General features: G+C 33.0%; 1 protein-coding gene across 3 annotated transcripts in view; it reads left to right on the top strand.

Annotated features, from left to right (window-relative positions):
- The window catches only part of side (motor axon guidance molcule sidestep), a 566,673-nt gene that overhangs the window by 190,729 nt on the left and 361,296 nt on the right, over window positions 1-14,648 (top strand). For all 3 annotated transcript variants that reach the window (XM_072534634.1, XM_072534635.1, XM_072534633.1), the window contains exon 4: window positions 2,741-2,857. In XM_072534634.1, coding sequence (XP_072390735.1) covers window positions 2,741-2,857 — 117 coding nt within the window. The remainder of the gene's footprint in view (window positions 1-2,740; window positions 2,858-14,648) is intronic.

Here is a 14,648-nt window from a genome sequence, read left to right as displayed (position 1 = left end):
TTAATTTCATATATAATGTATCGGTCGTATAAACAGTTACGTCAATGTGCGTTTGGCTGGCTCCTCTTATAAAAGTTGGTTTATTAAATTGAGTACCTGAAGGACAGCCTGGGCTATCCATATGTTTCATATCTGCTCTTTTTCGTCATTTGCGGGAGAGCATTGTCGAGATTTGTCATTTATGTTCCCGGCGATCATAATTTGTTTTTGCCTAATGGCGGTGTTAATTATTTCGTCTACCATATTTTCATATTCTCTAAGTTTAATATCTGGAGATACATAGCATGCCAGTAGGCTGAAATCCCTCATTTTTATGAGCATGTAATTCTCACCCCTGACAATACCACACACTTCAAGATCTGTTTTTCGGAACAACATCGCCACATTTTTATTGGTGTCTTGCACCCGGTGACCGTCCGATGTAATTTTTTTGTTCGGTTCGGGGCAATGGGCAGGTCTGTTTCGAACATGCAGGCTTTTACGTGACAAGATCGTAAGCTCTTTTCGCTCTACCCACGTCCACCTACAATATCCTTATACCAGGTTGATCTTTAAGGTCCATTTTCGGTTCAGTTCCCTAGAGATTCGACCTTACATCGGTGTTTCTGTTTATATGATCCTAAATTAGCTAAAATAAACAAATAAATATGAATGAATAAATAAATAAACGTATAGATAAATAAGTGATTGTATAATTAATATGGACGGCACGTGGAAGGCTAAAACAATAAAATATATGTACAGAAAAGATAAGAGCACCTAAGTAAAATTTGGACATACAACATAAAGAATAAATAAAAACAAATATTAAGACGTGTGAGATATTTAAACCTATGCAACATGGATAGAACCAATGGTTGGAAGATAAAGGGAAAGATTTTGTGCACCTTGATGAGCTGTAGAGGGGCCCACCAATTATACCTGGATATCTATCTAATATTATTTGTATGTGTATATTTACTACACTTGCCCTTTCTTCTCCCCCCATATACCAGGGCTCTGTAGACTGGTAAGGCCATCCTGTCCATCCTACGGCCTTCCTTTTACACACCGTACATTGGCACAGCTTTTCACTCTATGCCCATCTTTTAAACAGTTATAGCATAATGTTGCATGATCTATACCCTTATATTCGAACGTATTGTGTTCAAATTCTAAACATTTAAAGCAACGTGTTATGGTGTATAGCTCCATTATTGGGCACCCTATCCACCCTATTTTTATTGATCGGTGTCTTCTCATTTGTTTGGCTCTAGCTGACCTCACTGCGATTTTTGCCACCTATTGGCTCCATTTATTTTCCCTCAGGGCTCTAATCTCCACGTCGTCTTCGGGGATGCCTGTTTATTTTTTGATGGCTTCATTTAGGATATTTTTATTTACGGATGGGCCAATGTTGGTAACGGTAAAGAGGTTTTTTTTTTCTCCTCACGGTCATGCTTATACTGCCATCTTTGTCATTTAGTTCCTGCTTCAGTTTCGCAGCCCTCTTTCTCTGTTAATTTTACCAGTATATCTCCCCTGTTGATTTTTTTTAACTGATCTACTTTTTGTCCAATTTTTGTCACGTCCACCTTGTCATTCATTTTCTTAATGACGTCTGTGTATGACATATCACCCGTACGTATCAAAAGGGCTTTTTCCGCTTCCTTTATTTTGCACGCTTCCATGTCTCTAACCAGAATCCCCAATGTGATCTCTTCTCTTCTCCCTACAAATTCTAGGGCCTTTCTCATTCTTTTCTTTTCTACACTGTTGCTCAAGACCACTTGCACTTGTTTAATTTTTTTCTTCTCTTGTCTGACAAATTTTATAATCTTTTCTGCCAGATTATATTTTCCCAATTTGGTGACAAAGGTATACCATTTTTTTCTCTACTTCGGAGGTTCTTATTCTATTTTTGATAAATTCAACCTCTCCCTCTTCGATCCCAAACATCCCTCAATGATCTCCGCCAGTTCTTCCCTGACTTTTTTTATGACATGTTTGACTCCCGCTGAGTTGTCTCATTTTTTTGTTAATAATAAACAATCGGTCTTTTCAACAGGTATACTTCTTCTTTTGGGGTTTCCCTTTCTATTTCATACTGTCCTTTTTCTTTCTTTTTTTTACTGTCCTTTAATCTCAAGACTATCTTTCTTTGTCTCTTTTATTTTTGCCTCCTTAAAAGCTCCAATTCGAAATTCTTTCTTTCTTCCTCTTCCCTAATTTTTCCCTGTTCTTCCCTAATCTTTTGTATATCTTCTGTGTTTATACTATAGTTACCTTTCTCTTCTTCTTTGTTCCTTTGCATTTCATCTTGTTTTGGGTTTTGTTTCTTGTTTTGTTTTATTGGTACCATCTGAATCCCAAGAGTTGAGATTCCACGTCAAGGCTTTTACTACTCCACGAGGTCGTCAGGTATCCCGGAGAGATTGATTGTGGTGTTCTAACCCTCACACCTCTCATATTCTTGGCACGATGCCTTCCATCGTAATACTGAGGATTTTTCTCGAGGTTTACTCCTCTTGGCTTTTTTTTACTGCTTCCTCCGGACGCAATCGTGCTAAAAATTCAAATTAAACATGTTCTGTTTTTATTACTTGATAAAAAATTCTTCTAATAAGTTTATTTTATCTGACTTATTTATATTGACTTATTTGCCTGAATTGTCAATATGAATAAGTCAGAAAACATAAATTATTTCCTAACAAAACCCTGTATACAACATCAGTATTTATAGCAACATTCTATATTTCAGCTCAACCGTCAGCTCCTAGAGTATTTGACGCAGAAGGCCGGGAAATTAAAGTCGGCCATCCCGCAGGACCTTTTTTGGAAGGACGTGAATTGTTTTTATCCTGTCAAGTTACAGGCGGTAAGTGACAAGCATCTCTACTTTTAATTAGTCTGATTTATAACCGGAAATATTTACGACATTTAGGGATAAAAATATATTTTTTAGCAAATCCGCAAAAAACAATGAATTTGTTTTCTTAAAATAATGGTAGAGAAGTATCATGTCGTAACCTGTTTGCTATGTTTTTCAATAATAATAAAGGTTTATTAATTTATGGTCTAAATCCTAGATAAAAGGAGTACGATATTTGAGAAATACTTTGTTGAGAATGTATGGCACATGTTTCGAGAACCACGTTAGTTTTAAGTTTGTAGTAGATTATGATATATTTTATATCTTTTGTCAATAGTTTAAAGAAATCCTTGATTTTTGCGATCAAAAAGTGTCACTGTTTTAACAATTTACAATAATAAGTCAAATAAAGTTCAAACATATTACATGATAGATATTTACAAGAATATCTTAGTTTTAACTTTAAATTTTTTTTAATGGCGTAGGCAAGTGCCTTACTGCCAGTCATAACATGCTGTTGTTATAATATAAAACGATAATCTGCATTTTAAACTTAAGAGTAGCATTACAAATTTCAAACAGTAAAATAATTATTAAGGATAATTTACGGATAAAACATGGACAATCGTTTCTTGAGGGACTTATCAAGATATTGCTTTTAAGACAAACTAGAGTAGGTCACAAGTAGGAGGTAACGACAAATGGGGTAATCCTGGTGTTAGAATTTTGATTCGACTCCAATATTAAGCTTTTTTGCAGATTAATTCTGCAAATTTTAAAATTTGTATTCTCTCTGCATACATTTAAAGTTGAAATAAGAATACGCTGGACATGTAGCTAGGAGCGATCGAACAAATGGCACAGATCAATTTTAACCTGGAGACCATACCAACACAAAAGACCCAGAGGCAGACCTCCTATGAGATGGACAGATGATCTGAAAAGGACTGCCGGGAAAAATTGGCTACAAGTAGCGTACAATAAAAAACAATGGAAAGGAAGACTTGAAAAGGCTTATGTTCAGATGTGGACGTGAATGGCTAGACGAAGAAGAAGAAGAAGAATGCATACATTACACTATCAGTAAAAAGGCTAAATTTCGGTAGTGCAAACTGAATAATCTGGCTTCTTTAATGCTATTTATTAAGGACATGGCAATTGTAAAATCTTAAAGCAGAAGGGCAATAAGTAAAAAACTTAGATTCGAATATTAACCCTAAAACAAAAAAAAAAAAAAACAGATAAATTGTCCACTTGGAACAAAAGACAAGGAAGAGTCAGTCATTGCTGGAATATTTAATTAAGAAAGTTATAGTAGTAATATTAGGCAGGCTGGAAAACAATATAATAATAAATGTAGTAGAGATGTAGAAAATAATAATCCGATGAGTGACAGAACAGTTAAACTGAAAATACATGGAAAAACCATTATGTTTTTTGCAGTATACGGTTTAATAAAACACATCCTAAATAAAGCAAATAAATAACTTATCGAATAACTTAAGTAAAAAATAATTACTTACTTCGTAGCATTACAATCCTTCATTACAATCCCGGCACCGACAAAATTTTCAATTTCTAATTTAACTGAGCTGCCACCGTGCTTCGGAGGGCACGTAAAGCCGTCGGTCCCGGCTACGAAAGTAGTCGTTAAGTCATGTTAGAGGCGCTTGCGCGGCCTGAAAACCCTAACACTAGACCTTAGCCAGAAGGTTACACGAACTTACTTACTTACTTACAACCCTTCATGAGTTTCAGCCGACTTGACAACACACCTCCATTTCATTCTGTTGTGAGTAATCTCCATCCAATTCTTCACGCCCATAGCTTTAAGGTTCTCTGCTATGTCATCTCGCTACCGGAGTTAAAGTCATCCATGTGGTCTTGTTCCAGTTTGGACTTTTTCCGATACCAGCCTTACTATTCTTTCGTCAAAATTTTTTCTAAGCTGTCCTGCCCACTGGAGTCTTCTGGACTTTATTTCTTTTATTGTGTTAGCAATGAATACAGTTCTTCTGGCTCTTTGTTAGTTCTTGACCTATATTGTCCTGCTGCTCCATCAAGCAAAGGGCCAAAGATCATTTCATGGAATTTTTGTTTTTCAAACACGTAGTCACTTTTCGTTTTAGTTTGTCACAATCCATTCGCTACTATACATTAGTACTGGTCGTATGACTGTTTTATATAATTGTATCTTTGTAAATCTTGTTAGTTGTTTGAATTTTATGAGGTTTTGAAGGGCATCAAGATACCTGTTGCCGGTTTGTATCCCATTTTTTATTTCTTGTGATCAGTTACTATCTTTAATTATTGTTGTTTCAAGATAGTTAAATAATCTGATGTGCTTAAAGCTTAAGGCATCAATGGTGATGTTCTGTCCGATTCTATATCTGTTTTGATTATTGGGACTTATATACACATACTTTAATTTAATTAATTAGTAGTCCCATCTTCTCCTCTTCCTTCTCAGCCTGAAATGTCTCCTTTATTCGTAATCTGGTGTTTTCTATTAGAAAATGCATCTAGTTCTTGTATCGCTGTTTACATTTTTACCCTACATACACTATAAAATGACTGTTTCAAATATATGAATATCTAATGAAGCTAACTATCAAACTCGCAGCATTTTTTTATTATTTCTTTTATAATAAATATCTGGTCAATAATAGAGCGGTCCGGTCTAAATCGACATTGATAATCTCTATTTTTGGGTATTATCAAAAAATAAATAACATCAGGCATAAATTGGAAGTAATTATTGTACTTAGCCTGCCTAAGACAGGTATTAGCATTAAAATTTGATTAGCATGAAACAAGCTTTTTTTCCAACCTAAATTACTAACAAGAAACTTAAAACCCAGGACAGTCTTAGTCTGAATTACTACCACAGAGCTAAGTTTGAGAAATAAATGACTTCACTGACATGATAATGCCATTTTAGAGAATAGTTATCATCAGTTTTTGACAGATACTATATCTTTACTATTTTTTAAAGGATATTTAATTGATTTCAACTTTTATTTTTTATATCTTTGTTGGTCTTAAAATAATATGCCTTCTTCAAATACCGTCTTCACAAATTGTGCCAAAAGACACTTCGTGTGAGAATAAGTAGAAAATTTATAAACACTTAAAAGTTTTAGAATGGTGCGAACGGTCATATCCAACTCATCAGTGTATGCTGTAATGTGCGTTCATTTATTAAAAAGATTTCGTTAAATCACAATAATATCCATCTTTTAGAAACATAAAAACAATACATAAAACAACACTTCTTTACACCATAACCAAACTGTCGTATCTTGGAGACTTTTAGAACACATTAAGATAAAGTTAATCAAATTTACTACTATAAATTTTTTTGGTCTGTTTTGGATTGTGTTTTAGATTACGTTATAACCAGAGATATACATCCATCAGAAATAATTGGCGTAAGATGTCAGAAATCAGCAGATGTAGGTAGCGACTACTGTCCAGTATAATATAAAATAAGAATCATTAGGAAATATAGCTCACCTAAGAGAGCATCTCTAATACAAAAAAAAATTATCAGAGTTAAAGGACTGAATATGGAATTCACGGAATACTTATACAGAAAAAAATATCAGGAGGACTGCTGAGAATGAAATATTAAAAAATAATTATATCAAGAAAGGCCTTAATGCAGCAACAGAAAAACTAGGAGAGAGGAAAATAACGAACACTAACATATCAAAAAAAACGCCATGATTTAGAAAGGAAATAGACACAATTGTGACAAAAATTAAAAAAGAATAAGCCTTTTTTAAAATAAAAGTTATAACAAACACAACTACTGTGAGCAAATCCAAATGGAATAAATACTTTAGTCAGAAAAATAAAAAGGGAAAACTAGGGCAGCTTCTCAAAACAGATGGAACACGACTCCTACAGAACACAAAGAGAAACATGGTAAAATCTAATAAAAAAGAGAAGTTTAGAAGGAAATATGGGCAGACTAACAACTAACCAACTATCCAATGCCATAAGCGGCGATAAACGGAGAAATAAACATTGAGCGGGAAGAGGTAAAGGGAGTATTAAAGAAATTTAAAAAATAAAAATCACCAGGAGAGGACCGAATACCGGACAAACTCCTAAACTATGGAGGACCAGATCTGACCAAACAAATATTAAAACTAATTCAAAAAATAATGAAACATAACAGAATACCACAAGAATTGAGATAAAACATTCTAATACATCTCTTAAAAAAGGGAACAAATTGGACCTGGACAAATACAGAGGAATTAACCTATTAATTACAACACTAAAATTAAAAATGAAAGTGAAAACAAATAAATTAAATGAAATTAAAAAACTAGTTTGTGATTGAATTGTGAATGTATGAAATTAAAACACTCAGCTGTAATGTTTTTGCATACCTGATTGACTACAAGAAGGCTTTCAATAGAGTCAGGCATAAACAAATTATGGAAGTGCTGAAGAGGACAGAGATTGATGAAAGAGACTTAAAAATAATAGCTACCCTGTATTGGAATCAATCAGCGGTGCTCTGAATAGAGAATATACAGATCAGGTCAAAATCTTAAGAGGATTACTATTTAAATGGAAATAAGCCACAATTAGAGGTTAAAGTAAGTTTAATGCCGTTTTAATTTCCACTTCGGAAATCGTTCTCAAAATACAACAAACTAATGGTGTTTTCGAAGTGGAAATTGAAACGTCAATCAACTTACTTTAACCTTTAATTGTGGCTTATTCCCATTTAAATAGTTTATCTATCTATCTACATAAGGATTTTTACAGCTGTCACCGCCTTCCTTCTTTCAGCCAACGTCTCCAGTCCTTTCTGTTCTGCCATTCTCCATCTCTAAGGTCTCGTCTTTCCATGGCCTCGTCCACTTCATCCCTCCATGATCTTCGGGGTCTACCTCTTTTCGTCCTTCCTATTGGGCTCCAATCGGAAATCGTTGCTATCCACCTTGTATGACCTGTTCTTCTCACATGTCCATACCAAATTAAACGTTTTTCTTCGATGTAGCTGAGTATGTCTTGTTCTACTGCCATTCTTCGTTTTATCTCCTCATTTCTGATGCGATCCATTTTTGTCACTCTGCAACTTCTTCTCATGAACTCCATTTCAGTTGCTGTGATTTTGGACATGTTTCGTTTATTTATTACTCAATTCTCTGCTCCATATGTCATTATACTGCGTACCAAGGTGTTATAAATTCTCTTCTTTGTATTTCTGGTAATCTGTGTATCCCACAGTACCCCGTTCATTTGTTTAATACATGTTCTTGTCTGTGCTAATCTGCTGGTTGTCTCTTGCTCAGTAGTTCCATTTTTTAAGAGTATGAATCCTAAATATTTGAATTTGTCAGTGCCGTTAATTTCCCTATAAGCAAAACTTAATGAACAAAATAATGGACACAAGTAAAACATATGAACTGGATACAAACACCAGCAAATCCAAGCTAATGATTATCAGCAAGGAAAACATAACTGGAGCAAATATGTATGTGAACCAAATGAAAATTGAGCGTATCTCACAGTACAAGTACTTGGGAACTATAATCAATGAGTCGTGGGACAATACCCAAGAGACTAAATGTCGCATTGGAAATGTAAAAAGTGCATTCTTGACTATGAGCTCTGTGTTCAAGAGCCATGACCTCACCCTAGGCTCCTAAGGCTCCTTAAATGTAACGTGTACTCAGTGCTTCTGTACGGAGTAAAAACGTGGATATTAAAGGCGGGAACTTAAAACTTCAGGCTTTTGAGCTATGGTTATATAGAAGGATCCTGAAGATACCATAGACAGACAAAATTACCAATGAAGAAGTACTGCGGAGGATGAACACTTGGTCAACATCGTGAAGGGCCGTAAGCTGCAGTACTTGGGACATATAATGAGAAATTAAGGCAGATATGAGCTAGTCCAATGCATTTTGCAAGGGAAAATTTAAGTAAATAGGGACGAAGAAGAATATCCTGGCTTGCTTACCTGAGAGCATGGTATAAAAAGACCTCAACACAGCTATTCCGTATAGCAATTAGCAACCAACAAAGTCATCATAGCCAGAATGATCGCCAACGTTCGGAATGAACAGGCACCCTAAGAAGAAAGAAAACACTAGTAAAAAAACAACAATGGCATGTAACAAAATGGTATATTTATGTTTCATGGACCTAAAGAAGACATTTGGCAAAATCAGATTAAAGGATGTTAGCCACTTACTGTATGCAAGAGAGATACTCTAGGAATGTGGACGGACGTAGCTCAGCGGCAAGATATTTGCCAGAGCGTACGAGTTTGAATCTCGGCACCAACAATGATATTTTTATTTCTAAAAATGATAGGAGCCGTTTACTATGCCTCGTAGGGCACGTTAAGCCGTCGTTCCCCTGGGCTAGTGTTTACATTGACACTTCATCTTCTTCTTGTAATGCCGACTCCACTGATGAAGGTTGGCTATAAACATTGTAAATTCGTCTCTACCTTCTGCTTTTCTTAAAAGCGTCTGTATGTTTAACCCGGCCCAACGCGAATGTTTCTCAACCAGGATATTTGTTGTTTAGCAAGACCTATTTTTCCTTCGATTTTACCCTTCATCATCAATCAGCTGCAACAATTCGTACTTCTCATTTCTAAGTATGTACCCCAAATATACTGCCGTTCTTCTTTTAATAATCGTCAAAAGTTCTCTGTCTTTTCCCATTCTGTGCAACACCATTTTGTTCAGATATGATCGGTCCATAGAATTTACAATTCTTTTAAACTACACATCTTAAAAGTTTCCAACTATCTTATTAACAGTCTAAGCTTCGGCACCATAAAGCAGAGTAGAGTGGATATAAGATTTTTTCATACGGTATTGAATTTACAGATTGAGACTTTGGTTACTTAGAAATTTTATCATCTTCAGAAAGGCTGCTCTTGATAGCTACTTGAAACAGTGTTAAAGATTCAAATGGCACCGGAATCTGTCCGAAAGGATCTCCCCGGTAAAAATGCCATACGATATTATTATTATTGTTATTATTATTATTATAACCAGAACAACACAATAAAATTAAAAGTAAAAGAAGAAGTAGACAAGCTAAGGATTTTCTGAGCACGTCTTATGTTCAGGCTGTTTATGCATGAAATAATAGAAACAGTAAGAATAGAACGGATACTCGATGGCAGAGTAATATAATACTAATCTTCTATAGTGAAGATACCGCCAAAAAATTGAGTATGATAATTTCACCAAAAAAAGGCAAAATGCATAGTTATAAAAGCAAATTTTCTAAGATATAAATTAGAGCTAAAGGACAAGTAATAGAACAAGTGATGGAATTGAAACATTTGGACATCGCACTCTCTAACTACATAAAACTCGAAACAAAAGTCAAGAATCAAGTGAATAGAGCAAGAGAATGACTGTATAAAACAATATGGAGTAATAAAATTATAGGAAAAGAAGTAAAATGCCAAATTTAAAAAATAGGTCATTAGAACAATAACGACACATGTGGCGAAAACAAGACCTAACACCCATGGAATAAAAATGGCGTCAAATGTTAAATATTTTTGAATTTACAATTAAACTAAATTATAATTAACTTAACTTCTAGTCGGTTCTTCTTTTTTTTTCCTTTTACCTCTACAACTGCAAGTGAATCTTAAACGCCTTTACTATTTTCCTCTACTCTTGCCAGTCTTGTGCAGCAATCTTTCATTTATGCACCCTTGTCTTACGTAAATCACTCGTTACTTTTTTTCTTAGGCGACCAACTGACCTTTTGCCCTCGGGCCTTTCTCAGAGGATTGTATTTAGTAGTTCATCATTCGATCTTAGTAAATGTTCTGCCCATATCGGTTTTCTTAAGATATCGTACTATCTTTTCTCCTACAAAGAGTACTTGAAGTTTCTGGTTGTGTCATAGTCTCCAATTTTCTTGTCTCTATAAGGCACAAAGATTGTCCGAGGATCTTCCGTTCGAAGACCAATAATATTGTTGTTTTAAGCTGGTTTACTGTCAACGTCTCACTTCCATATGTTATTATGGGACAAGAAACAGTTTTATATACCCTTGTTTTAGTTTTCTTTGAGAATAATTTTGATTTATGTAGCATCGCTATAAAATAATATTCTCCATTTTTTGCTATAATTCTAGCTGTTACATATTTTTCATACCTATTTACGGCTGCTATCATTGCTCCCAAGCATTTAAATTCTTTGACAACTTCGAAATTGTATTCATTTGCCAAAATGTTTTGTCTAATTCTTAGTCTTGGATTTTTGGTTACTAATATCTACTTGGTCTTAATTTCGTTGACTTTAACGTCTCTTTCCCTGGACCCGCTATCAAAATGGGTAAAAACTTCTTTCAGATCTCTGGTAGATAGTGATATTTTATTGACATCGATAATAAAAGCTAACAGTATCTTATGGTAATTTATAGTTGGTTGGAATGATTATTCATTAACACTGTTTTTATTTTTGATTTTGGTATTATTCTAGTAAAATTTTTATTTATTATGATTACGTGTTGCATATTTTTATTATTTTTTAAAATATTTAAGTTATGTGAATACTGTAATTCTATAAAATAAAATATAGATAATTTTATTATTTAATAATTATTTTTATCGTAACATATTCTGGGTTCGTTATTGCGATTTATTTTAGCATTTCATTCAGGAAATCATGTGTGATGCATAATAATGGAATTTGTAATTATTCAGTAAACTTGGCATACATGTACCCTATAAATGTTATTTTTATCATCAGTTTATTGTTCCGAAAAGTAAGCAATATAAAATAATATGAAAAGAGACGTCAAATATTTTTGTCGATAATAAAAAAACTATACATACATTATATATATATATATATATATATATATATATATATATATATATATATATATTACACCTATATATATTATATATATATATATATATATAAATATATATATATATATATATATATATATATATATATATATATATATATATATATATATATATATATATATATATATATATATTTTTTTTTTTTTCTTGGGCTTAGGTTCATGAAAAATGATACTGACATTTTAATTTACTTTTTTCTATGTTTTGGCAGGAAATTCATGCCGTTTTCAAGAAATAATATTGACTAAAAAACATTTTATCAAAGACATTGTAAGGTTTAAAAGAGAAACTTTTGACTTACCAAGCATGTAAAAATTCGGTGCACAAGTATACATAAACGTCACAATTAAACTAATATTAAAGCATAGGACAGACCCACTAAGTCACTACATGTAAAATGTATTTTAAAATTTAATATGTTGTTTATTGATGTTGGTTTATCATTTAAACAATGTGCCTTTTTAAATTAAATTAAAATATATCTTATTTAATTTTTTTATTATTTATTGCATTATTTTTCTTTTACGTTCACTTTTTAGAATCTTTGTTTTTTTCAAAATCTAATTTATGTTTCTTTTCGTTTTCATGTTTTGTGAGGGCGGTTGAGTTTTTTTTTTGTCATATTTGTGAGGACGTATTCTTGAGTTAACTAGCTGACTGGTTTGTCCAATATATACTCCATCACAATTCGAGCAGGGAATTTCATTCACAACGTGCAATTTTTTTTATTTTTTGGGGTTTTTTGTTTTTAGTCTTGTAAAATTATTTTTTAAAACATTGTGTCCTTTATGAGCAACCGTAATGTTATGTTTAGACAGGACAGAAGATTTGCAATTTGTTCTGATCAACCTTTTATATAGGGGAGAGACATATAGTTTTTCCTTACCATGTAGGTTTTATTACCGTGTCGATAACTACAGACTTCTTTTGAGACAAGGGATAATGAGAGTTAAACTTTAGATATCTCGTCGACCAGGTTTTCTTGGTGTACCATGAAGTAGTTATAGTGCTGTTTTCTATATGTAAAGTCAGGTCCCGAAAATAAATTTGACAATTTTATTCAACTTCTAATATGAAATTTAGTTTTCGGTGAAAGTTATTGAATTCATTTAGTAAAATATCCATTTTATTTTCTGGTGCTGCACCCAAGCAGTCATCTATATGGCGATAGAAAAAAGCTATATAAAAAACTATTTTATTTAAAATTATTTTTCCTAGGTGAAGAGGCTATTTCAAGAGATCGCTGTTTATTCCTGCTACCTAAGTTTTGCTATAATAATCCTGAAAGAAATGATTATATAGCAAAAACATGCTACACTGATGAAGTGGTTTCTTGTTTGAAATAAACTTTTGTACAGGCGAGGACTAAGTTCCCATCAGTCTATCGACGAATCAATGATTTAGTTCAAAGGAAGATCTGCTCTAAAGCAGTATCTTTCTATGAATCCAGTAAAAAGAGGTATAAACATGTGGCTACTGGAACTCTAGGAGAACGAGTCGTTGAAACTCTCGTCAACACCATACAGTTACCAAATGTCTATGCTTTATGTCTAACCTGTATGGCCAATCGGGTAAACGTAGCTAAATTTGAAAATAACAAAATGTTAAGAGGTGACATGAAGCCTTTAATTTTATCCGAAGGGATTTTAGTGACTAAATAAAAGATACGAAAGAAGTAATGCTGATATCCAATTGCCATAGTACAACTTTGGGAATTATCAACAGAAAGCTGAAAACTGGAAAAAAATCTGAGTTGACTTGTCCAAAAGCAATTATTTTTTACAATAATTTTACGGGAGGAGTGGATCTTGCCGATTAAAACGTTAGCACGTATGATATTGGCCGAAAATCTGCTAAATGGTGGAAAAAAGTTTTTTATAGATTAGTTTGTAACGTTATAAACGTCACATCTTAATTCATTTATATTTAAATAATTAGTTTATTTTAATTTCTTTATTAATTTAATAATTCCTTTACCTTCAGTTTCTGTTTTACTATATTTTCTTCAAAAAAGTAGTTGTCGCCCTTTCTCTTTTTCTGTCCAGTAGAATAAATATTCGCCCTCTCTCTTTCTGTCCGGTAGACTAAATATTCTGTTCCTTTGACATAAGAGCTAATTCCATAATAGGCATACGTCCTATGGCATCTCTGATAAACTATGTTTTAATTTCTTCCTACGTTTTATTTGTCAATCACCTTTTCTAAACGTGGTGGGATATTATTTTTTTCTGTTTCTGAAATTTATAAAAGAAGGTAGGAATTATTATAAGGTCATTTTATCCTCTGCTAAAATCTCTTGGGGTGAGTAGTTTCATTGTAATCTATATTCTATAATTCTGACAGCATTTTCAATTTCTATAACCTCACTTCTTGTAAAGCCACGTTTTCAATTTTGTGCATGTAGGAATCTAACAAAATTTGTCCAAGTTTAATAGTAATTCTATTCCATTTTATCCTTGCCATGTACTATTTCTTGTAATATTTCAATTGTAATTTTGGTAAAATAATTAGCAAGGAAGTTAAACCCCTTTGATGTCTCTCTAAAGCTGTTATTATATTCCAGTTTATTGGAGAATTTATTGAGTTTACTGAATATTTTATTGGATAATTTCTGCAATTATATTTAATAATATATTTATTGGAAATTTCAGTAATTTTATATAATATATTTATGGAATAATATAAAATAACTGCAGCTGTCGGTAGGGTCTACCCACCTTACATGCTCTGGAGGACCTATCCACATAATCTGGAGGCTACATATATTTAGAAGTAAGCAACCTATCGATGCCTTAAGTATCAGTTACAAATTTATTTAATATAAAGCGTTAGGTAGGGTTGTTTTTGCTACTTAAATATGATTTTTTATGTAAAATATGATTAGGTAAATCATTGTTTTATTTGTTA

The sequence above is a fragment of the Diabrotica undecimpunctata genome, chromosome 6, assembly GCF_040954645.1.
Source record: "Diabrotica undecimpunctata isolate CICGRU chromosome 6, icDiaUnde3, whole genome shotgun sequence".
NCBI classification, from domain to species: domain Eukaryota; kingdom Metazoa; phylum Arthropoda; class Insecta; order Coleoptera; family Chrysomelidae; genus Diabrotica; species Diabrotica undecimpunctata.
Note: the sequence above shows the minus strand (reverse complement) of the source record. Positions and strands in the feature narration are given on the sequence as shown.